General features: G+C 37.1%; 3 protein-coding genes and 1 long non-coding RNA gene across 4 annotated transcripts; 3 read left to right on the top strand and 1 right to left on the bottom strand.

The window, feature by feature from the left end:
• The first annotated feature begins 204 nt into the window (after positions 1 to 204).
• On the top strand, positions 205 to 1,066 carry LOC143876677 (uncharacterized). The gene is made up of 3 exons (XR_013250455.1): positions 205 to 480; positions 707 to 857; positions 944 to 1,066. It is a non-coding gene; the product is annotated as an uncharacterized LOC143876677 (long non-coding RNA).
• A 13-nt stretch (positions 1,067 to 1,079) lies between these two features.
• LOC143877578 (copper transport protein ATX1-like) lies at positions 1,080 to 3,038 on the top strand. The gene is made up of 2 exons (XM_077379720.1): positions 1,080 to 1,167; positions 2,664 to 3,038. Exons 1-2 carry the CDS (start codon positions 1,113 to 1,115, stop codon positions 2,813 to 2,815), a joined length of 207 nt encoding a protein of 68 aa, XP_077235835.1. The 5' UTR covers positions 1,080 to 1,112; the 3' UTR covers positions 2,816 to 3,038.
• Positions 3,039 to 7,375: 4,337 nt separating this feature from the next.
• LOC143877580 (histidine-containing phosphotransfer protein 2-like) lies at positions 7,376 to 14,399 on the top strand. The gene is made up of 6 exons (XM_077379723.1): positions 7,376 to 7,569; positions 8,986 to 9,116; positions 9,213 to 9,281; positions 10,122 to 10,193; positions 10,578 to 10,650; positions 14,136 to 14,399. The coding sequence occupies exons 1-6, from the start codon at positions 7,510 to 7,512 to the stop codon at positions 14,178 to 14,180; spliced, it is 450 nt and encodes a 149-aa protein (XP_077235838.1). The 5' UTR covers positions 7,376 to 7,509; the 3' UTR covers positions 14,181 to 14,399.
• A 2,167-nt stretch (positions 14,400 to 16,566) lies between these two features.
• On the bottom strand, positions 16,567 to 24,519 carry LOC143877579 (NAD(P)-linked oxidoreductase superfamily protein). Its single transcript, XM_077379722.1, has 9 exons — positions 24,143 to 24,519; positions 20,068 to 20,152; positions 18,520 to 18,636; positions 17,994 to 18,058; positions 17,777 to 17,865; positions 17,605 to 17,684; positions 17,346 to 17,457; positions 17,122 to 17,241; positions 16,567 to 17,007 (listed from the first exon to the last, which is right to left on the bottom strand). The coding sequence occupies exons 1-9, from the start codon at positions 24,441 to 24,443 to the stop codon at positions 16,822 to 16,824; spliced, it is 1,155 nt and encodes a 384-aa protein (XP_077235837.1). The 5' UTR covers positions 24,444 to 24,519; the 3' UTR covers positions 16,567 to 16,821.
• Positions 24,520 to 25,168: the final 649 nt, after the last annotated feature.

Consider the following 25,168-nt stretch of genomic DNA (forward strand, 5'->3'; position numbering starts at 1 on the left):
TTTACAATATGTGGAGTGGAGAAATGGGTTTTCAAAAACACCTTCTTCAATACCATGTAGAGGGCACAGTTTATAGTTGATGGGCCTTCTTTAATACCATGTGGAGACCCATGTTCATTGTTGAAGCAGTCATGGTTCACTTGTTTTATCTTCGATTTCATTTATTAAATTATTGGTCCAATGGTGGTCATTGAATTCCAATACCTAGTGCTTATCTGCTTTGTTTCTCAAAAGGTCTGATGCTATAAGTTTTTTTTTAAATGCATGTGAGCTAATACTCGCCTGATGCCCATGTGGATGAGAATTTTAACAGACCTCCTAATCTGTTTTGGGGGTTTGTCCTTGTTGTTGTGCTTTCAGAAAATTCATATAGAACACTGATGGTTGCACTTATTGGTTAGCTCTTTTATTTCTTCTTTGCTTTGCTTCATATCTAAGAAGCCAGACCTTAGAGGTTACAGACATGATACATATTTTCAGGTAAGTATGAGAATTGTAATAATTGTTGGTTTGCTTGGTAGCTTTTCTTCATAATAGTACTGATTGGGAATATGAGTTTATGCTATGGGTTGGATTTTATTGATTTTCTTGGTAATTTATTTTAGAGATGATGAGGACGAGATTTTTAATGATTGTCAATATAACTGAGTTTTTGGGTTATGAATTGATCTCGGTGATTTTGATTTGGTTGTTCATTGTTATACAGTTTTTATCCGGTCAGGAGCCATTCAAAGCCTTGAAAGATGGTGATGCGAAAAAGTGATAGAGTGAAAGTAACAAAGCCTCCAAGAAGGACAGAAAGGAGTTTAGAAGGGGAGGAGACGAAAACTGCAGCTGTGAAGAAGAGAGGAACAGATGTAAGTGTGTATGTTGTTAATTGTATCAATGATAGTAAGTTAATTCATTTACGACATATATTTTGGCGATGTAATTTGTTTTGCAGGCTCCATACGTCCCAGCACGATGTTCTCCAGCTTCTTTCAAATCGGCAATGGACAGGATAAAGTTCAAGCCAGTCCATTTTCATGCCATAGAAAAGACTCCTTTCCGACATCTGTTTGGCATGGAGGACATTGTTGTTCTATAAGCAGACAGTGGTTCTCAAGGTTGGTATGTCCTGTGAAGGCTGTGTTGGGGCCGTGAAGAGGGTGCTGAACAAGATGGAAGGTAAGTATTTTTTCCCCAGTCCATTTATTTGTATTGTAAACTCATTGACTTCCTAAAATAACACATTAATTTAAAAAGACATCCATCTAATGAGTTTGGCTCCAAAGATCAGTCTCTATAATCGGGGGCAGAGATCGCCGCTCCAGGAGCATCGGCCGACTACCTCCAGCTTTGGCCAATGAGTCATCAACCTCTTTGGCCTCTCTTAACAGTACGAGAAAATAATCAGCTTCTTCTCTAGCAATGCTAACAATCCTGTTAATAACAAGTCCCACTTGCCATGGTCCCCTAACTTTTTTGGAACCCTATCAAAAGCGTTTGGAGATCCTCCTTCCACCACAAGAAGACCCCCAAATCTCGATTTGGAAATCCTCCGTCCAGTGAGAAGCAACTTAGCTTCTGCTTCATCTGAGTTCGTAATACCAATGGGGTCGGAGAAATGTCATAAGATTGTGCCACTTCTGTCCCACAACACGCTGCAATTCCCAACTGGTCCAGGGTTGCTGAAATAGCATTCGTCAAAATTCAGCTTGATTGGAACTAGGAGGGGGTGGAATACATACATTTGATCTCTGCCTTTTAACCTTTTCAATATTCTTGACAATCTTTGGATGTCTTGGAAGTTAGAACACTGATTCCTCTCAGTCCAAGGGATGAACGGACTCTGGGCTGAAAGTTTAGGCCTCACCAACTTGAGAATGCACCTTAAGAGATCGAGGAAAGCCCAAGCAAGCCCAACCCACACAAGGGCTAATTAAATCAGTGATCTTAAAACCTAAAGGCTGCAAAACGTGTAATACAGGCTCCTCTTAAATATCCTTCAACACCAGATAAGGGGAGATTTATGGAACCCCCCGCCTCCCCCCCCCAACCTGTGAGGTGAGATGGGATATTTGTCGAAACCTGGCTCCCTTGTTGATTACATGGATCTTATTCTTATTTTGGCATTTGTCTTCCTGATGCAATTCTTTTTCTGTTCATCTTCTCTTCTTTCGCTCGAATGCTATTTGGAAACTTTGCCAATTCCTTATGAAGTTTGAAGTGAAGAAATGGAATTTGATAACGAAAACATGCATTTTTCATGTTTGTAGGAAATCTAGTCAAAGTCTTCGTAATATTGTTATTTCCCTGCCAAAATTTAAAAACAAAAGAGGGAGATGCGTGATAGAAGCAAAGGGAATAAAAATAAAAATTGATTGAAGCACAGCTTACGTAGTAATTGAGGAGAAACTCAAAGCTTTTTTGTTATTTATTTCATCTTTTAACTTCGAAAGTAACTTGGTAAATGCAATTTACATGTTAATGTTTCTGTGATGGATAACAGTTTTGACTCCCATTCTGTTTGTCTGTTATCAAAATCTTTAGTATAATCCATTTCTTATGCTCACACAAGCTCAGTTTCATATGGAGAATATGCTTTCAAATATTATCACCATATAATTGTATAGTAAAGCAGTGTTAGATGTTTAACAGGGTGTTCTTTGTGAATGTCTCAGGGGTTGAGTCATTTGACGTCGACTTGAAGGAGCAGAAAGTGACGGTGAAAGGCAACGTACAGCCAGATGCAGTTCTCCAGACTGTGTCGAACACAGGAAAGAAGACTTCGTTCTGGGAAGCCGAAGCAGAAGCTAAGGAGGCCGCTGTATGAGCCCTTCATTTTAGTGGCTTTGGTGAAGGAAGTTGTGGTAGTAATGGGTTAGTTGGTGAAATTTTTTAGTTGTTGCTTTACTATTTACGCTTTTGTATGTTCATGTGTTCCTAATGTACCTTGACGTGTACTACATATGAAGAGAAAAAACTAGGGTTCATTTGGAGGTATATTTGAAATTGGTAGCAGTTCTACTCAAATCATAAATTGATTTTATTCTGCATATTGCAATATTCATGTATCATGGTTGTTTAGATGACCTAGAGTTTGCAATTTTAGATTTCAAGTAGATCTCAATGGGATTTTGATAAGAGAGATTTACATGGGGGAGCCACTTGTTCAACGATCTACGCCATTTATCTGCTAGGCCATGATATTGATATGCCATGCAATAGAATTTTCCCCATTTGTCGATCTTAAAGACCTGTTCATTTTGGATTTTAAGTTTTTTTTTAGGCTGTCTTCTTTTTTACTCGAAATCCCCGTGGAACCGGACCTACTGGCGTGTTCTTCAACGCTTCTCATTCCCGTATTTCTAGAGCGGGCAGAAGAGGAGAATCAGCATTCAGAATTTGTTGCAGATCTTTCACTGGTTTTTTCATTCTCCGCAGTGGAAAAGAGCAATCATGAAAAAACTAGTAACCTTAAAGCCTCCAATTTATGGCCTTTAAAAGGAGGTTTCTAAGTCCATGGGAAAGTAGTTTGAAGGTATGCCCCACCGTAGTAAGGCCTAGTGAATAAACCTCAATTGTATTTTGCCTGCTCATATTTTTCTATGCATATGCGTCATGTAGTAGTCGGTACTAAAAATCTCATTGGGGAGGGGGATAGAAATCCTGGGATTTGTAATTTTTTTTTTTGAGGCTGTCTTCTTTTCTCACGTATCTTGTTAAGAACAAAGGTTGATGTGAACAGAAGATAGATGATAACTACTCAATCCACGGATAAAATAAACCGTGCTTTGCTATCACAATGGAGAATAACCCATTGGAAGTCATAGCTCAGCATCGAAACAACAGAAAGCCATGTGTGAGCTTTGGAAAAAGACAGAAACATCCTCGGGAGCATTGTTAGAAAAACGTAAGGCGGGAGAGAGATGACAGGTACAAAATGTTAAATTTTAAATTGCAGCTTTATTTTATTTTGAGTGATGTAGTGAGGACAAAATTGTAATTTGTGCACGGGCATCTTGGTCATTTTGCCTAGCTTGCAACACGTGTTTGCTCCATCTTTTCTCACTACCTACCTATTTCAAATTCAAACCCTTACTTAGAACTCCAAATCCACCACTTCCCTAAGCATTAAAGACTCCACTTTCCCACATCCACACCCACTTACCTAAGCCATTCACTCTCTATTCCATTGACTAAGCCGATTCTAATTAACTCATTTTGTTAGAGATTCTCCACTACCTAGACCTCCATTGAAGCTCTCTTGTGTGCAAGCTTTCCTCTTGAAGTTTTCTTCTTTTTTATTGTTGTTTATCTTGTATTGTTGTTCTTTCTATCATATATTGAAGCACATCTCTTTTGGGCATTGTTCTTCTTCTACTTGGTTGTTCATCTTGGGCTAGTGCAAACTTTGGTTTCACTATTTGAGTTAAGGATTTTTCGAGTCTAAATAAAAAATAGTGAAAATGTCCAAAATGAGAACAGTAAAAAAATGGTGTGTGACAAAACGAGTTTAAAATGTGATGGGTGAAAAACAAAAAGAGTTTAAAATGTTGTTACCATGCTAATCAAACATGATAAAAACTTGTTTATGCACACTCAAAATTCAAAAAAACTTGTTTATGCTCCCCCAAAACAAAAATCGTTAACTTTTAGGGCCCATTTGGATACCTTCCATTTTGTATTTGGATTTGGAATTGAGTTTTGAATACAAATTGAATAGATCCGGCAGCTCATGTAGAGGGAGACACAGAGGGAAGGGGGTACTTCCTAGTGGAGGGGAGAGGTTGAGGAGCAAAGAGGGTGAAGGAAACTCTCCAATGTGAGAAATCCAAATCAAAATCTTCTTGGCGTCCAAACAGGCCCAAAATGCTTTTGGAGTTACGGGTTGCTCCTCCACCCCTTCATGTATCATAACGATATCTGTTAAAGGGGGAAAAATATCCATCAGGGGATGATGTTCTTTAAGATGCTTAAGATGTCTTTAAGCTGTCGATTTTGCATATCCCAATCTTTTGAATGAGTTCTTCGTCTAGCGTCGGACCTAGACCCACTTGGTCACCCTGCGGTGGCCCATTAGATCAACAGTCCCACATATACCATGTGCACCTAGTCATGTCATCTTGCTAGTCAAATCCGATCCCTACACTTATCCTACATGTGAAAAAAGAAAAATCAAGCTAAAAAGAGAATAGACGCGATGGAAAATACCTAAATTTACGGCCGTCAATATCAATTCCCCTTTGCAAATTGGTTGATTTTAGTTATATCTTTTGTGGAGAAAACATAACATATTCCCTTTCTGCTAAGTTTGGCACGCGCCTCCTCTCCTTTAACAAAGTCATTCCTCTATTATTACTTATATCCTTCATAAAGATCGAGCCAGAATTAGGTCATACATATCTCATGAGAATATTAGATGCAAAAAACCAATCAGAGAATCAACTTTTAGGGAGCATCTATCCAAAGAAAATGTAGTGATTCTAGTGAAACTTTATTATCCTGTCTTTTCCCTTCTTTTTTTTTCTACTTACAACAGTCATCCATCACATGAAAAACACTCAAACAAACCCATCTACTAAAAGGCTTGAAAAGCAAAGCTCTATATTCCCATATGTCTATCTGATCATAATAAAATCCTTGTTGTCCTCCAGGTAGGTTTGGGTTGATTCAACAATATACTAAAAAAGACACAGGCACTCTCCTAATCTTAATAGGGTGATGATAAATTCGCATCCTCTGTAGGATAATTCGCACCCCTTTTAATGTGATTTGATGTCAAAAAGCATTAAAGTCTGCCGCAATTCATGTTATAAGGGGTGTGAATGGGGGGCGAATTTATCATCTCCCTTTTAATAATGGTGATTCTTTTTTTTTTCTTTTTTTTTTTTTTGAGAAATTACAGGGTGAAGTGAACGTGTCAATGTCATCGAAGTTATACATTTTGGTCCCCGTCCTAGACACATCTTGACCCAAAAATTTTCTTCATAGGATGATCTTAAACCGTTCAATTTGTGGAGGTTTTCTTACTGCATTTAAAAAAAAAAAAAAAAACTTTTTAAGCCGTCCATTTTACACCAAATCGAAGGATTAGGATTAATTACCCTATGAAGATGAATATATCCTATGCACGAGCTGCCACCTTTCTACAAATCAGAAAATTGTTCAATAATGTGAATAGTGCCATTAACAAAATGAGGAACTGTAGATTTGATTTCAATTCAAATAATAAGACAAGGCCAATTAAGTGACAATGTCTCTCTAGGCAGGTATTTGGAGTCGAATTTTACTTTAATTGAACTTAACCAACAACATTTGATATGAAATGAAATTTTCAACAGTGTAACCTCAGTGGACTTTCATTTAAAATCGGTGTTGGTCATTGGATCCACAAATCATAGGGTTCGGATAATCTTATGGAGAAGATTTGAGTCACAACCAGCTTAATAAACGAATTGTATAGATCACTCAGTAGTGTGAGCCTACAATTTTTTTGTTACAATTGCATCGTGTAAAAACTATCAATGCCTGACAAAATCCCACTAAAATCTTACAAATCTGGTCAAAATCAGTTTACCCTATGCTTGTGGCTGTGATGTTAACCTCATCACGGCATGAAAAAAATCTAATAATATCTATAAACTCTTATAGATATAACCAAGGTTTAAAATTTTGGTTTCGGTACCGGTTTCGGACCCTGAAATTTCAAAATTTCGACCAAAATCTGGTACAAAACCCAAATCCAATATTTTATTCAATATTAAATTTCGGCCGAAATTTCGACTGAAATAAATGACCGTTTCAGTTTTCGGTGATTTCGGTGTCGGTCTCCACCGAAATTTTGGATTTAAGTCGAAATTTAAAACCATGGATACAACTAGGTGCACCTTCTGTCGGTTCTAGTACCCGGTTTTAAGGTAAAAGTTAAACCCGAATTCCCAAAAATTTGACCAGTGAGTTGCACAAGTAGATGTGACCACGCATGGGAATAGCATACTGTCCAATTGAAATCAAAGAGCATAGGGTTCATAGAATAAAATAAATTCAACTAATCACCGGCAAAATGACGTCCTTACCCGAAGTAATTTCAAAAGAGCCACTACACTAATCATCTTCCCATTTTTTTAATAGGATTTTTTTTTTTGTACTTCTTTATCTTAAGCAATGGAGTGTAATTATACGGCGAATCGATAGTCACCGTTGATCTGAACGATACTGTCTAAGGTGGAGCCTAGTTGTTCTAATTATCATTTGTTGTTAGCAATCAGTGGCGCAATTGTTATTTTTAATAAGACTAGGTGGGATTTCATAAATTTCTCCCAAAAAGTAGCTTTTTAAAAGAGGGGTGAGCAGTGGGCCAGTAGCAAAGAGGAGAGAGAAGAATAATAGAGAGCAAAGACAGATAGTGGCGTGCAGCAAAGATCTCGTCGAATCAATTTCGAAAGAAAGAAATATTGAAAAAAAAACTCTCCATAAATACTGAGAGAGAGAGAGAGAGAGGAGAAGATTGGGTGTGGTTCCGGCATGGCATCCATGGCACTGAAGGAACAGCTGAGCGGGTTGGTGAATTCCATGTTCCGAGAGGTAGGAAACCGTTTTCCAACGATTTTCGTCAATTTTATAGGCTTTGTGCTGATGTTTTTGTTGGAATGCTCTTTCTTTTTTTCTTTTGATGGTTTTAGGGATTCGAACCTGTAAGAGTTGAACTTTTGTGGATATTTGCACGGTTTTAAGCGGTCCAGTTGAGCAGAAAGTCTCTGGATTTTCCGTTTTCTATGTGTTTTCTCTTGAATATTTCTTCCGTCCTTTTCCTTTTCGGTGATTTAGGGATTTGATTTTGTTTGGTAGTTGATTGATTTTGAGGGGATTTGTGACTGATTTATGTTCATTTTAGAGTTTTGTGTTGAATCTCCACTTGGTCCTGGATTTTCTCATCCTTATTGAGATCTTTGATTTTGTGGACTCGACGCGATCGTTAGGGTAGTCAATCTCTAATAGAATATATTGTATTATCAATCACTCACAGCTACATCAGTTTTTCTAGTGCTGTGATTTAGAGGTTTCTGTTTGGTTGTTTGGATCATGGTTTTAAATTTCGACCGAAATCTGAAATTTCGGATACCGGTGGGGACCGAAACCGAAAATTTCCGAAATTCAATTTTTCGCCATTTACCAAATTTCGGTTTAATGACATTATTTATTAAAAAAAAAAGTGTTACAAAATTTCGGCCGAAATTGTCCGGAATTTGGAACCAAATTACCAAATTTCGGACCGAAATTTTGGCTTTTGGTGGGGTCCGAAACGGTTACCGAAACCGAAATTTTAAACCATGGTTTGGATGTCTCTTATAACCATGGTTTTAAATTTCGGTGGAGACCGACACCAAAACCACACAAAACCGAAATGGTCATTTATTTTGGCCGGAATTTCGGTTTTTCCGAAATTTGACATAAAAAATCTGTTTTTTAAAATATTAATTTAATATTTCACCGAAATTTAATAATGAATAAAATATTGTTTTTTTTTTTTTTTTGTACCTGATTTCGAAATTTCAAGGTCCGAAACCGGTACCGAAACCGAAATTTTAAACCTTGCTTATAACCAAGGTTTTAAATTTCGGTTTCTTGCAAAATTTCGGTCCTTCCCGAAACCGAAATTTCGGTCGAAATTTGGGAAAAGCTCTCGAAATATCGTTTTTTTCCGACTGACTGAAATTAGCAAAATTGCGGTTGAAATTTGGTAAAGCATTAAAATAATATTAATTTCTCAATTATTTCGCCGACCGAAATTTGGTACATTTCGGTTTCGGGTCGATTTCATTTCGGTCCCGACCGAAATCCGAATTTCGGTCGAAATTTAAAACCATGCTTATAACTTCAAAGATACAGATAGTTTTGCAGTTTTTTTTATTTTTTATTTTTGAATGGTATAGAGATAGTTTTGCAGTTCTTGTTGGGAAATTTTCAATTAGTTGTGATGTGTCATTTAACTTCTGACAGGGATTGTTGGATGAGCAATTCACCCAACTTCAGATGTTACAAGATGCAAACAATCCTGACTTTGTAGCTGAAGTGATCTCCTTATTTTGTGATGACTCTGAAAGGATTTTGGCAGAATTGACCAAATCATTGTATGTTGAAACCTAGTGCCTTTTCATGGCCTCTGTGTTTATAACTGTTATTAGTTTAATTACGATTGATTTGATGGTTGTTTATTCTATGTGCAGGGACCAAGCTGTTGTCGATTACCAGAAGGTGGATGCTTATGTTCACCAATTGAAGGGAAGTAGCTCCAGGTAATTTATTAGCGTTTATTTGAGCAAGTTTGGATCATAGAACTTTTGTGTAGTCTACATTAAACCATGTTAGCAAATGATAAATCCAGCTGGCATGCTGTCTGTATGTTGTTATCCCACCAATTCAGTTGGATTTTTTATGGATATTACTGATATGCATTGATCCAGAGCTACACAGGAATTCTAAAATCTACAGATTTGGATATATTACAGCATTTCTTAAAGTTTCATCTTAAAATTCTATCATTTTCATATATTTCCATATGGTTCCATGATTTTACAAGATCTCCATCGAAGGTTCCAACCAAAACCATAATTTTTCTGTTTATGTGGTGACCAAAATAGAAACCGAAACTGAAATTTAATACCTTGGAACTGAGTCAACTTGAGCAATGGTCTCAGGCAATTTTTTAAGCAGTGATGATGCCTCAAAAAGGAAATGCTAAAGTATGAGTTTTTTCAAAAGGCATGTTGACGTGTTTAGCACAACAATTAAGACGAATGGAGTGCTTGATGGCATGTTATTGGCCTATATTGTGAGTTCTAGGCACGGGCCTACAACTAACCATAAACTTGGAACACTGAATGTTATATCCTCTTTTTGAATTGCATTCTTCAAATGTGAGATAGACCTGCATATTGTTCTATATTACTTGGCCATATGGTTGTTCTTCTTTAATGTGATGTTGATCTTCTAGGCTTCATAGCATAGAGGTTGTAGAATCTTTGTCATTTTATACATGATTCTACATTTAGTACTCTCTTTTTTTCTTTCGACCACCCAATTGAAGTAGTTTTGTACTTCAACCTCATTCTCTTTGTCTGATTTGGTGTCTGCAGTGTAGGTGCTCAGCACATAAAACTTGCCTGCATTGAGTTCCGTCACTTTTGTGAGGAGAATGATAGAGAAGGGTAAGGAACAAACTGTCACAACCATCATGGTATCAGTGTTATGTTTACGAATTTTTCATTGTTCACCTGTGAAGAGTTTTATATTTCTCGTTGAGTTTTTCATTGTTCACCTGTCTGATGTGTGAAAGCCCACAAGTTCAAGTTCACAGATATTTGGCATTTGTTTCGACCTTGTCTGTCTGTCAGTATGGTTTACATTGTTTGTTTCACTGAACACGCCTATTCATGATACCCATTTAAGAAATTAATTTATCTTTGTATAGGATCCCATTCAAATTTATCTTTTCATTTTATTTTTTCTTCTTTGAGATTTTCATATCAGGACTTGCCATTCTAATTTGGTTAAACCTTTTGTTCATTGATAGAAATGCATTTTCTCTTTAGGTGCCTGCAGGCCTTACATGTGATCAAGCATGAATACTTTAACTTGCGAAGCAAATTTGAGACCATGGTTCAGGTAAAATGAAATGTACATTGAAATCTTCTCTACTTTTTAGATGAGATTCATGTGGACGTAGCCAAATAGGTGCATGTTTGCATGGGAATTTTACTATGACCTGTTGAACTGGTAACATGTCTTCACCAATCACCATATATCTTTTGTGAATTTACTTCTGCATGATGCTGATTGTTTTAAGCTGAGATTATAATATTTTATTAATTTAATGTCAGATGTAGGTGCATATCGGCATTTTAACTTACCTACTTCCTGCAAAACAGAATATCTTCCCTGTTCTGTGCAAAGTTACAAAGTTGCATTCTGGAATAATTTGGTCATATAAGCATGTGGAAAATACAGGAATGGTCAGGGAAAAATTCAGAAGAAACATGTGTTTTTCTATTTTCAATATGCATGCCTATATATATATATATATATGCCTATATATATATATATATATATATATATATATATATATATATATATTTTTTTTTTTTTTAAATTTTCTAAATAAGACAAAAACTCATAGAAGGATGGTTAAGTTCATGTGTTTGCTAGATTGGGATGCGAATTTAATTTTCGCTATAATAATTTTTTCATTAACTTTAAATATTCAACAAAATTTACTAGTATTTGATAAATCAGTGAATTTTTGCATTTAATTTAGAAAATGGGTCTAATTAAAAATGCTTGAGTTTTTAAATTATTCTGGAATTTTTAAAGTATAAATGGGACAACAAAAATTCATGACTTTTCAAGAGTTTTTCAATTATTCTGAGGATTTTGTAACAATGGTTTGTGTATCTTTTGTGACTCTAATTTTCCATCTAGGTTCATGATGGTGTTTTGATTGTTTCTACCTGACATGGTAATCTTTTTTTCGTTCATCCAAGTAATTCAGTCACTCAATTTAGCCCCTGTTTGGTGCCATCTTAGAAATTTGTTTTCAGCATTTTAGTCTTCTATTGTACCTAAGGGTGTCAGTTTGGGCTCGGGCTCGAAAGCTTGGCTCGAATCCTTAACGAGCTGAGCCCGAGCTAGGCCAGGCTCGGCTCGGCTCGTTAAGGCTCGTTAAGAATTTAACGCACCCCTAATAATAGTATCAACACACCCCTAACCCTAACCCTAACCCTAACCCTAACCCCTACCCTAACCCTAACCCCTTGTTCTACCAAAATGAAAAAGAAGGGGTGTCACTACCAAAACAAGGGTGTGCTGATATCAACACACCTATAAAATGAAAAAGAAGTAAAGAACACGATTGGCTAGGGTTTTCTACTTTCTAGACAACATCACAAATTCACAACACAGAGAAGAGGGGGAGCTTCCATTGCCGCCACATCCTCAATCTCCATCACCCATCTCTCCTGTTTTGAAGAAAAGAAGATAACACATTTACTTGGTTGAAAGAACAGAGAGAGGCACCACTTTCCCTCTTTCCTTATTCTTTCATTTCTATTTTTTTATTTCTAGGGTTTTGTCATTGCTAGGGTTTTGGAGAGTTCATTTGAATTTGTTCATACTCGTCTTGTCGTCAAAGCCTCTCAGGTTCTTGTCTAGGGCTTTTTTCCGTGCAAGTCGAAGCTGATCGATTTTAAGAATTCACTCATAGCTTGAGAGAATTTGTGATTTCTCATATAGTGCCACTAAATTCAAAGGCAATGCAGATAGTGAGCGAGGTTTTCTGTTTTGTGCTGCAAATCGGTGCCGGAAAGTGCAGCTTTTTGGAGCGATTGGAAAAATTCTGGAGATTGAGCTTTTGATGGTAAGCTCAGTAAGGCTCGCGAGCCGAGCCCGAGCCCATGTATCAAGCTTAACGAGCCGAGCCGAGCCGAGCTGGTCCGAGCTTGGCTCGGTTCGGCTCATTTACACCCCTAATTGTACCTGCGCTCTAGATTTGCTTATTGGCTTTCTAGAAATTGTGTAAAAATAGTGATGACAAAAATTATCAGCCTACCATTAAGGTCTGCCTAAGAATGTTTTGGAATGATTTTTTTTTTGAACTGAATGTTTTGACATGATTAGGGATATATCTTTTATGTAACTGTCAATTGCTATTCGGGAAAAAAAAATGTCAAATAGATTTTGTTAGTAACCATGGGAATGAAACAGTATATCATTAAGCATGCCAAAACATCCAAGCCAGACCGTAATGATATGCTGGTAAGTTTTTTTTTTTATCATTATTCTACACGATTTCTATAAAGCCAATATGAAAAATGTGGAGCTTAGGTAGACTTGAAGACCAAAAGCATACTTCCACAATGTGTGAGAAAGGGTCTAGATGTGGTGGCTGAATTTCTTGGATGAAAACAAAAAAAGATTACCATGTCAGCTTGAAACAATCGAAACACCATCTTACAGTTAAATATCAAAACAAGTATATACTTGAGAGTTGAGACCTAAAATGAAAGAACAACTTATTGTACATATGCTGCTCGTGGTCAGTCACTCATGACATGTCTTGAGATGTGGTGGCTAAATTTCTTGGATGAAAACAAAAAAAGATTACCATGTCAGCTTGAAACAATCGAAACACCATCTTACAGTTAAATATCAAAACAAGTATATACTTGAGAGTTGAGACCTAAAATGAAAGAACAACTTATTGTACATATGCTGCTCGTGGTCAGTCACTCATGACATGTCTTGAGATGTGGTGGCTAAATTTCTTGGATGAAAACAAAAAAAGATTACCATGTCAGCTTGAAACAATCGAAACACCATCTTACAGTTAAATATCAAAACAAGTATATACTTGAGAGTTGAGACCTAAAATGAAAGAACAACTTATTGTACATATGCTGCTCGTGGTCAGTCACTCATGACATGTCTTGAGAATGTTTTTCAAAATAAATAAGTGAAAAATATTATAATGCTTCTTGTATTGGTAACAAAAAATGTGGGGACAAATGTTGATGTTCCTGTGAAGGTGGTAGGACAAGAACAAAAAGGAAAACCGAAGGAAAAACTAAATTAGATTTTGGTGGCATGTGTACCCAGCAAGTCTACTTGTTACATAGGTCACCATTCTCATCTCAACAAGCCATGGTACTGTTGTTGCTGATCAAGCATCTATCTAAAATAAATTGACTTCAAATTTCCATAGTTTGGATTTCTGTATGCCCCATCTTCTGTTGTGACTTTCATATTCACTCAACTGATTTTGCAGCAACTGCCCTTAGTGTAGCATTAGGGTCTCTGGCTGTCCTGATTTTGCTATCCTGTGTTTTCTACCATTCTTCAAACCTTGTCATGGCTTTCGTAGATAGTAGTAGCCCCATCATTGGTTGTATATATAATCTATCTGCTGGTTGCTTATTTATGCTTCATCTCCAATCCACATTTTTGGAAGACAATATCTGCTGTATGCTTCATCTTCATCTGCTGGCCACCTCCTGTTCAATCCCAAAAACTTTTCTTATTGTTTCAAGAGAAAACAGAGCAGATTCTCTCTTTTATTTTTAACTGATTCCATTTTTTGGCCTGATTCGTTGGTGCAGCTGGAGCAGAAAATCCGAACCTATGATACCAAACAACAAAAATAATGTCTGGCTTCTTTATGACGCATTTCCTTTCAAATATGCGACAAAAGAAAGTAAAGAACTCTCTCTCTCTCTCTCTCTCTCTCTCTCTCTCTCTCTCAACTTTGCTTTTTATATGTAGATTTTGTGGGAGTGAAAAATCAGAAATACAGTGATAATGTTTGCATCTCACAGCAAATTGATGGCATATTTCCTCGGATGATTGAGCTAAAAAATTCTCTCTCTCTCTCTCTCTCTCAACTTTGCTTTTTACATGTAGATTTTGTGGGAGTGAAAAATCAGAAATACAGTGATAATGTTTGCATCTCACAGCAAATTGATGGCATATTTCCTCATATGATTGAGCTAAAAAATTCTCTATCTCTCTCTCTCTCAACTTTGCTTTTTACATGTAGATTTTGTGGGAGTGAAAATTCAGAAATACAGTGATAATGTTTGCATCTCACAGCAAATTGATGGCATATTTCCTTATATGATTGAGCTAAAAAATTGATGCCTCATCTGATTGATTTCTTCTATGGAATATTGACTTCATGAAGATATTTAGTTATTTAGGACATAGTTTTTTGCTTGGAGAAGCCAGAAAGCAACATGCAATTTATACTTGTATGAGAATTTATACGGTGTAAGCCCTTATAGCCCCTTATTTTTCAAAAAAGTACTGTACGGACCACACTATCGGATGATCCAATGCATCCATATGATGGGCCATAACGTAAATAGGTTGTGCTCAAAAAATTATTTCTATAGGATGATCCCAACCCTCCGATTTATAGATGAAATGCATATTATGGAAACCTCTAGATTGGAGGGCTAGGATAATCCTATGGAAATGATTTTTTGGGCACAACCTATTTACGTTATGGCCCATCATATGGACGGTTTGGATCATCCTGTAGTGTGGTCCGTACAGTACTTTTTGAAAAATAAGGGACCATAAGGGCTTGTACATTGCTTGTTTGAAAACATTCCGCAGTGCCTCAATATCAGGAACCGTACAAGATTTCTTATATCGAATATTTATACATTTGTTGTATCGAATATCAACAACCCTACAAGATTCAAGTAGGAGAACTAGAGCAAAGAGGAAGATAAATTGGCCTTTCCCCCCTCCCCAGATTATCAAAGCTCACCTTTGATGGTTCTTCTTGGAGAAAGCTGGCCCTGGCCAGGATAGGTGTGTATGTTTCAAAATGACGAGTGGGACGTGATATTGGCTTTCTCCAGTTAGATTTGAGTAGCGGATTCTAATGATGCAGAGGCTAGGGATTTTCTGAATGGCCTCAAATTTTAATCATAGAAGAAATAGGTTTCACAGTGATTTTCAAAACCTAAATCACAACAATATATAAGGAATTAAGCCAATCAGTGGACGGCAGTTTCAAAAACACCAGTGTGGTACTCGGGTCTTTTTTTAACCAAATCAGAGATTGGATGCAGGGAAAGTTTTTACACTGGAAAATCAGTTTTCATTTCTTAAAATTTATTTTCCAAAACAGAAGATTTTTCCTGTTTCCTAGGAAAATTTCAACTCTACCAAACTTGGAATATTTTTTCTCTATATCATGAATAAAAATTAAAAAGGAAGTGGCCTTTGAACCGGATAGCTTACTCTATTTTACGGGTTATTTTTTAGGAAATGCCACCACTCTATAGCCTACAATGTCAGCTGAAATGCCATCACTATACTTTTACAATGCCATCCCTGGCATATCCCTGTATGACTAGACAAACACAGATTGAGAATGGATTAGGATTTGAATTAGGTTGGTTTTGATTTCAGCTCCCAAGGAAGCACTCATCTTTATGATCTCTCTTTGTAACTCTAGCAGGAAGATGCTTGCCCAATGATTGATTCACCTCGGGCTAAAGCCCTCCTCTGGATTCAATGAGTCCGCAGAAGGATGAGTGTTCTTTGCCCCGGTCGTTCTCTACCTTACTTCTTAAAAGTGATGCTTCATCGGGATCACATGACCATCTATTCCTTGAAAGTAGCACGAGCGTCACGATATTTATTTCTAGTTAAGAGAATACGCAGACTCCCTGCCTAACCAATACATAGATCAGAGAGTGCGTCCAGCTAAAAGGATCTTGGCCGAGACACTGGGAAATCAATCTAAAATTGGTTGGCCTGCGAGACTTGAGTCAATGTTGGAATTATCTGCCCGCAATCTCGTCCACTTGAAAATTTACCCCAAACTTGGGGTATCTTATATAATTTATTATAATCTAAGTAAATGGAGAAAAATATCCTTCATTAGAGGGAGCGGAATTAACAAGTCTTTCATATCGAACTATGTTCAAAAGACCAATACATATACAAGGAAGAGTGACAAGTCTAAAGGTACCCTACTCATAAAAAATTAAAGGTCTAAAGGTACCCCTTCGATATAAAAATTACATGATATTCCAAATTATTTTTTTTCTTTTGAAAGATTACATGATATTCCAATATAAGTAACAGTTCTGTACTTTGCCCAGTTTTTGTACAACCCAAATGGTTGGATGAGAATGTATTCAATGTTTAATTTCCAGATGAATACAATTTCATATTGGTACATATAAAGTAATAAAAGAAAAAAAATTTAAACTACCCCAAAATGTGACTCATCTCACTAGTTCATACGCAGTGAGAAAGAGATATTCATGCACGCCTGTACTCATCGCCACAGTCACCAATTACTCTTAGCAGATCTTTACCTTTCTTTGATACTTCTGCAATGCTGTTAACATCATCATCGTCCAAAACAAGCGAAAACACAGCACTGGACTCTTTGATATGCTCAGAAAGACCAAGTCTCACACCTATCATTGATCCCGCCACTGATGGCTGCAATCTCTCAACAAAATCAAAACAAGCAGCGGGCCAAATGGGTCAGCGTAAGTGATTTGGAAGAAATTAACCACATGCTAACGTATGAACGAGTGGGTGAGATTGATTTACCTGATCAAGTATGTATTTCACAGCCACAGTCGGGATAGAGACTCCGTGCTTCGAAGCTACTTTCTTCAATGTTTGAAGTAAAACTTGGAAGAGACTCCATCCTCCCCAAGCATCAACCATCTGCCACATTTAGCGAAAGATCTCAAGAGCAATGTCCTAAACTCATTATCTCGTTAATAAAACCATGAGTTGCTACTGAGGGGAAAAGAGGTATAGAGGAGTACCCTTTTATACTTCTGAAGAGAGGGAGTGTTTAAAGGAGGGCCAGCAAAAGGAATGGATAAATTGGTATCTAGAAACTTCTCAGACAGGAGGCCACCCATCACAGTCCCATAACTGCTTTCAATGTGTATCAAATCAAAAAAAAAAAAATACACACACACACATATATATATATATATATATATATATATATATATATATATATATATATATATATATATATATAGAGAGAGAGAGAGAGAGAGAGAGAGAGAGAGAGACGTTATGAGTTTAACTCCAGTCAGCTGACAAAGTTCTGCCATTCTCTGTTGAGGACGCATATCAACGATCGAATGTTGCACCTATAGGAGCATCAAACTGGATTGATTAGCACGATTCTAAATGAAAACATCACATGAGTCTCAGAGAAATGTAAAGAGTTTTAATTTGTTACCTGATTGCTAACAATTGGGATCCCATTTTCTAGGATTATATGTAACCTTTCAGTATCGAAGTTTGTCAAAGCCAAAGTCTTAATTTTACCTGCATACCTTCACCGAAATAATCCAATCTGATCAAACAGCATAGGTTTCCAACAAAGCAGAATATGAATATTTATATTTTGGAAATCTTCAAAGCCTGAGACTAAATGTAGAAGGGATCATATTAACCTTCTTCTTTCAGATCTGCAAGGTGTTTTAGTGCATCAAGGTACCCAGAATTCGAGTAATCCCACCTATTTGAAGTAGAAAAAAATAAATAGATGATAAGAAATGCATACTTAAATGCAAAATGTAACCGGGATCGATGTGCTGATATATTGGTGAATATCAGATTTTAAGAATCCAGCATGCTATTTATCTTGTAAGAAAGTTCTTTCTAAAAAATATGCACAGAATACGAAGGCATTGCAGACATCCAATGTCTCTTTTCAATGCACCTGAGCGGTTGCTTTGCAATCCAATCCGACGCATGATTTCCCTCATGTGTGATACAAAACTATATGCATATTTCAACTAGTATGTGAAGGCATCAAATCCATATCCAGATATTTTGAGATTCAAATGTCCCAATGCCCATATCGGTATGCTATCCCACTACTAACACACACATTGTGCAACATTAGACTGTAGGTCGTAGACACTTCTATATATGTATCCTGTTAGCACGCAAGATACCAAAGAATAGAAAGAGTACCAATGAAATTGGAGCATGTCCAAGCAAGCAACATCCATTCTCTTCCGTGAAACATTGATGTTATCCCGGACGTAACTATTTGTCATTTTAACTGGAGGCGGCACCCATTTAGTAAGTCTGCATTGCACAATACATGAAGTAAGCAGAACGAAATCTAATTCAGATAATTAGTTTTGTTATTTTCCCACATAAGCCCATCATAATTTGCATATTAGACTTCACAACTCAGGCATTCAAATCAGGTCAATTTAGTAATAACTACATGACTCAGGCATTCAAATCAGGCCCATTTAAGAAGAATAACTACTTGAACCAGTTTCCAAGTTGAATAAAATTCAGGAAATCAATCCGAACCAAATTCAACGGTGTCAATACTTGAATAAAAAATCCCAAGAGAAGTTCATCCCAAGTTGCATCTCAGGTCATATTTAACTCAGGTAATCAATTCAGGCCACTTTCAGAACTAAAAAAAAAAGTTGACAGGAATTTTGAGGAAACAGATAACCAAGCTAATCAATTTGGGTCCTTTTCAGAAAAGCATGAATGCTAGAATGCTGAAGGAAATCCTTGATTGAACTGGTGCAATCATCTAATGAGCTTCCATTAAATTGCAATAAAGTAAATATGCTCTTATATCAACTCAATAAATTGGGAGTGAGATGAATGCTTGCATAAATTTGAAAAGTCCAAAGAGAGTTAAGCATTAAACCAGTAAGCGCAAATGCCAAAATCATACCCAACATTTGCAAATCAAATATGATATAGAAGTATAAAATCGATAAAAAAGCCTAAATAAAACCATAAATCAGTCATAAGAACAGAACAACAAACCATGACTACAGATTATTATTCCTCCAAACTAACAGTTTCACTTTACAATTCTGACAAGATATAAATAAGCCAAATATTATCATAAACTCCTAACTCTTAACTTTAATACAAATTTCAAAAAACTGTCAATGATGACAGATTTGTAAGGATCCCGAGCTGTGAATCTTAAATTCAGATTAAGAGGTTCGAATTACAAATCCTGAATTTGGACTGAAAATCATAAATTTTCATAAATTCTTGGAAATAAGTCAAAAACATTAAAAATGCTTGCAAATGAGTGGGAAAAGGAGAATATGAGAAAAAAAAAATGATCGAGTCAACCTTACTCTTAACATTCCCAAACAAATCTAGGCTACTTCTAAAATCGAACGAAATATATAGCACCCATACCAATCAGACATTGAAAGAAGTTAGTATAATGATACATGCAATTCCATTTTATCACACCTTCAATCCATACGACGAAAAAATCAAACCATCTAAAATCATGAAACCTTGAGGTCAGTTTGGGTACGCAACCCAGTTGCAGCCTAAAAAAGTGAGCAATTAAGTAAAAGTTCGTCAAATAGTATCTGAGTTGGCACATTGATTGCTTTATGTGATATTCAAATTGAATTGTAGGAGCTTATATAAAAAAGCTCCTATCATACGTATATACTCTAAAACAATGTACAACTCCAGCAAAAAATGTTAAAGACAAGTGGGTCTAATACTCACCCTTTAACTTCCTCAAGGAATTCTGGTGGGCGTTCACGGCGGACCCTGTTAATGAAAATGCCATACAGATCCTCAGCCGGTCCATCTACATAACAGAAGGGAACTCAATTTTCTTTTCATCTTCAATGTGTTAAATTTGAACGAACACGAACAAATCAAGGATAAAAAATGTATACATTCATTTATAACTTGTATATGTGTTGGAAAAGATCCTGTTTTAGTGAGATTCGAAAACTCCAGTTTAAAAGATTCTACACATCTTCCATTTCTCAGAGTTTTTTCTTTAGATAGACTAGCATTCCTGTTTCCATATGATAAAAATTACTCGGAGAATGCAATATGAATCAAACCCTTGGTTGAATTAAATCAAGAGACTGACACATACATGAGTATCAGATACACACACACACACACATACATACATGCAATATTACAAACATATATTGGGAGTTGATATTCAGAATCCCTATTTTGATAATGTCACTCCACTCTTTAGTGTTTCAAAAACTCTGACGAGGACAGGAATTCGGCCAAGGTTAAAGGGAGTCGATTCGGGCAAGTCAATGATTGATGGAGTCAACTTCTCATTAACTTGAGTGTCAAAGGAGTTCTCATTGAGTTGATTGATCAAAACTCGAACTTGAACAACAACTCGGCCAAGGTAAAAGGGAGATGAATCGGACGAGTCAACGATTGACTCGAGGAGTTTTAAACAGTTATTTTTATGACTTGTTTCCTTTGTTGTAAAAACACTACAAGGGGGCAACCTTAGTAAATTAAGGGCAGATTTATCATTTCCTCAATTATAAATATGATAAATGTGCCTTTTATAAGTAAATATAGCAGTCATAAAACCAATACAACCTGGGTTTCCATGCTTAAAAAGGGGGAACATTTATCCTCTCAACTCAACTCAACTCAACTACGCCTGTGTCCCAAACTAGTTGGGGTCGGCTAATGAATCCTTTTGAAAATTTTCATGAAGAAGGTGAAAGAATCTACCCGGCTCAAAATGATTTAGTCTAATCCTGACACTAGTTGGGTTCGTCTACATGGATCATTTTCTTCCATTCTCTCCTATCCAAGGTCATGTTCTTTGTTATGTTCCTAGCCATCAAGTCTTTCCTCAATGTTTCTACCCAAGCTGTTTTCGGTCTTCCCCTACCTCTTTTTATTCCATCAACTTGGCACGAGTCACTTATTCTCACTGGAGCATCCAAAGGCCTACGTGGATATGCCCAAACCATCTTTAGCGGTGCTCTCTCATCTTCTCTTCAATTGGTGCCACCCCCACCTTTTTACGGATGTATTCATTTTTAATTCTATCTAACCTTGTGTGGTCGCACATCCGGGAACATTTATCCTCTCCCTATATATATAATATGAAGAATGATCAAATTCTACCTAAATGCATCATAGCACCATGCTCCCTAGCTCTATCATTCACATAGGCCCACCTTGATTGCCGTCAACTCTTTCGTCCACTGTTCACATGGTGGAGGCCTACACGACTACACCTTGGATTGCATATGGCCCAAAAGTCAACCATTTAAACCATCTCTTCAATGAGTCTTTAGCCCAACATTTGAAAGCTCCCTGAGTCAATCAATGATACATTGACTCCCCGAGTCAGCTAGGCTTTACTTTGGATGAGTTCTCATCCATTTTCAAGTTTTTCCCTACCAAGTCAATCAAAACCACCTTCGACTTGCCCGAGTTAGTGAAAAGTTGACTGCGACAATCATTGAATACATGAGTCAACTTCTCTTTACCTAGGCCAAGTTCTCATCTAAACCCAAGTTGGTAAACATAGATTTTGCCTACTGATTTTGGATTATTACAAATGAGTAATTCTAATCGTTCCTTTGAATAAGATTCCCTATCATTAAAAAAAAACTAAAAAAGTAATTCTAACTGTTCGATCAAGATCCATGAAAAATACAACAAATAATAGTCCATTACAAGTCTTAAACCAAAAGGTTCAGAATCACCTCAGCATCTCTTGTATAAGTATGTATCAATTGAATTACATTATAGCTACTAAAAAGTTACAGACAGATATTTGGGAGAAGTAACATCACAACAGTCTATTCTTCTTTCTACTAAGTGTCAATGACAGTTACGAAATTAGGAGTTGCATCTGAAATCCAAATTCCTACTCAAGTGTAGTACCCGAGAGCTGAATTTGGATTTATTGAATGTTATATATTTTGTAGTAATTTTCATAGATCTTGATCGAACAATTAGAATTACTCATTAGTAATGATTTTTGGGTAGTGAAACATCCAAGATGAGGTCTATACATGAATGGCTTAAATCATTCATGACTACCTACACATGCATGGTAAAAATTAGTAAGCATAGTAATTTCTATAATGTGTCATTCTTCTTTTTAACTTTTTCCCCTTCTGAATCACAAATGAGAAGAAATGGCGCTGTAACAACAAAAACTTGTGCTTACTTTTTCGCAGTTTGAGGTCTTTCTTGTGTCCAAATGATCCCATTATTCTCTCACTATTTCATGCTTTCGTAATCGAAACCCAGTCACCCAAATAGAAATTTTCATCCTATAAACAAGAATCGCCAAAAATCTTCAAAACCAACCAAACCCCTGAGCCCTAAATTCTAAATATATTATTCATTCACCCAAACATCCTTCTCTCTTTCACACCATTGTGTTTAGCCCACCAATTTCTAACAATGAATGAGTTAAATTCTCATCAATATCTAATATAATCCATCAAAATAAATCTCAAGCAAAAGGAAACAAACCAAAACCCTAGAAAGATAACAGAAAAAGGAGATACCATGTGGGGATACTTGTGACTTGTCTTGATGGACAAATTATATTTCCCAATTCACCTTCTCAGGACAACTCCTTTGTAAATGGATTATAAATTGATAATGAGTGAAACAAAAAGACGAATTATATAACAGTATGGAAAAAAGGGGGTTTGGTTTGATACAATGATCGGCCATATCGAAGGTAGAGAGTCCGGCGTCTGCGTAACTGAGCATGGCATCAACGGCGTCATCTCGATCGATCCTTCCCCAACCGCCGCTAGTCTGCCACATCCCGTTTAAGACTCTGCATATTTCCAACGAATCCTCTCCGTTTTTCACAGTTTCTCTCCTTTCTACGCTCGTTTTCACGCACCGGACCGGTACCTGGTGACGATTTCGGATTCGGTGCTCGATTCGGTATCTGCTTTTGTAGGGTTTAAAAGCAAGGTTGGAGAAGAGAGAGTGTACGGAAGCAACGGCCATTTTTTGAGAGTGAAGGAGAAGGGGAGACAAAAAGATAGGATTTTGGCTCCTCGGCCCTTTTCCACGTATATTATTAAACAAAAGACGAGGGAAACGATATTAGAGTTTGTAAGCCCTTATTAAGGGTGATGATTTTTTCACCACGTCCCCCCCCCCCCCCCCCAAATAGGAGGGATGCGCCCTCCTTTTAACTTTGACATAAAAAAGCTTTAAAGTTGCCCACAATTCACATTAAAGGAGGGCTCATCCCTCCTACAAGGGTGAACCACACTATAGGATGATCCAAACCGTCGTCCATGCGATGGGCCATAAGTTGTGCTCAAAAAAATCATTTCTATAGATCATCCCAACATTCCAATCTACAGTGGAACTGCAAATTATGGAAACCTCTATAGATCGGAGGGCTAAGATCATCTTATAGATATGGTTTTTGAGGAACAACCGACGGTTTGGATCATCCTATCCTATGATGTGGTGCGTACAATACTTTTTGAGAATACGGGACTATATGGGCTTACAGTCTTACACCGTATAAAATTTCACGGTATTAAGGTTGTCCTAGACTCCTAGCTCGCAAAGACGCAAACAGCCCCACATTGGGATATGTTTACACGGGGACGTGATATATTCGCCCCCTTTTCTTCCCCGGGCCAGCCTCCTCTAGTGTATTTACGTCTCAAGGGAAGTTATATATTTACCCCCTTTTCTTCCTCACGCCAAGACTACAAGGGGCTGCCCGGTGAATAAATGACCGTAACACAGTTACAATGAGACTAGAGTAGGGTTCTAAAAACCGGGGGTTTCTTACAGATATCGGCCATGTCGAAAGTGGAGAGTCCGGAATCAGCGTATCGTAACATGGCGTTAACGGCTTCGTCTGGTTCGATCCTTCCCCAGCCGCCGCTTGTCTGCCACATTCCGTTTACGACTCTGCAGATCTCCAACGAATCCTCTCCGCTTTTCACCGTCACTCGCCTTTCCACGCTGGTTTTCACACATCGGACCAGCATGGACCGACGGTTTCGGATTCCGGGTCCGAATCCGATTCTGGCTTTGTGTGGTTTGAAGGCGATGTTGGAGAAGAGAGAGGGTACGGAAGTAACGGCCATTTTGAGAGAGAGAGAGAAAGAAGATAGGATTTTGGCTCCTCGCCCTTTTCCACGTAGAAAGGTAAGAGTGGTGCTAAGACAACACACTGAAAACTTGATAAGCCACGCACGGGCAACTTGAAAAGAAGCATCTCCCAATACTTTTTCTAAAAATCATTAATTATGCCCCTTTATTTAGCCTCGACCCGTACCCCACTCACCTCTAAAATCTAAATCACTCAACCCTAACCCAATCCGACTAACTTTATTTTTGAAATCGGATTGGGGTTGGGTTTTGGGTTCCCGGATTGAGGAATGTAAACTTTTAGGGCATGTTTGGCTACCATTATTAAAAGATATTTCAAACTTTTTCAAGTCTCTCCTTCTCCCAAAACGCAAATATGAGAAGTTTTTTCTCTTCTTTAATTTAATACATAATTATCTTCGCTTAATTGGCGCTTACAAGCAATACAAGATCCTGTATACATTGGAAGTCAACAAAGATCCTGTGGAGCTTTAACCATTTTAGCTTGTAACCATATGACCGTTGTCTATTAGAATTTTTTAAAATTCATGAGTTCATTGGAAAAGGATTTAAAAGCTTAAAACAGTAACCTCTGTGATAGTCTGATTGATGTGTTAACAACCATGTACAAAACAAAACAAAAATCCTTAATCAATAACATTATTAAGATATTTCAATCTTTTACTTGACTTCTTGTATTATATTTTATTCACAATACACA

Source organism: Tasmannia lanceolata, unplaced genomic scaffold (genome assembly GCF_043159265.1).
Source record: "Tasmannia lanceolata isolate RefF3 unplaced genomic scaffold, GAP_Taslan_0.1 ptg000005l, whole genome shotgun sequence".
Taxonomy (NCBI): Eukaryota; Viridiplantae; Streptophyta; class Magnoliopsida; order Canellales; family Winteraceae; genus Tasmannia; species Tasmannia lanceolata.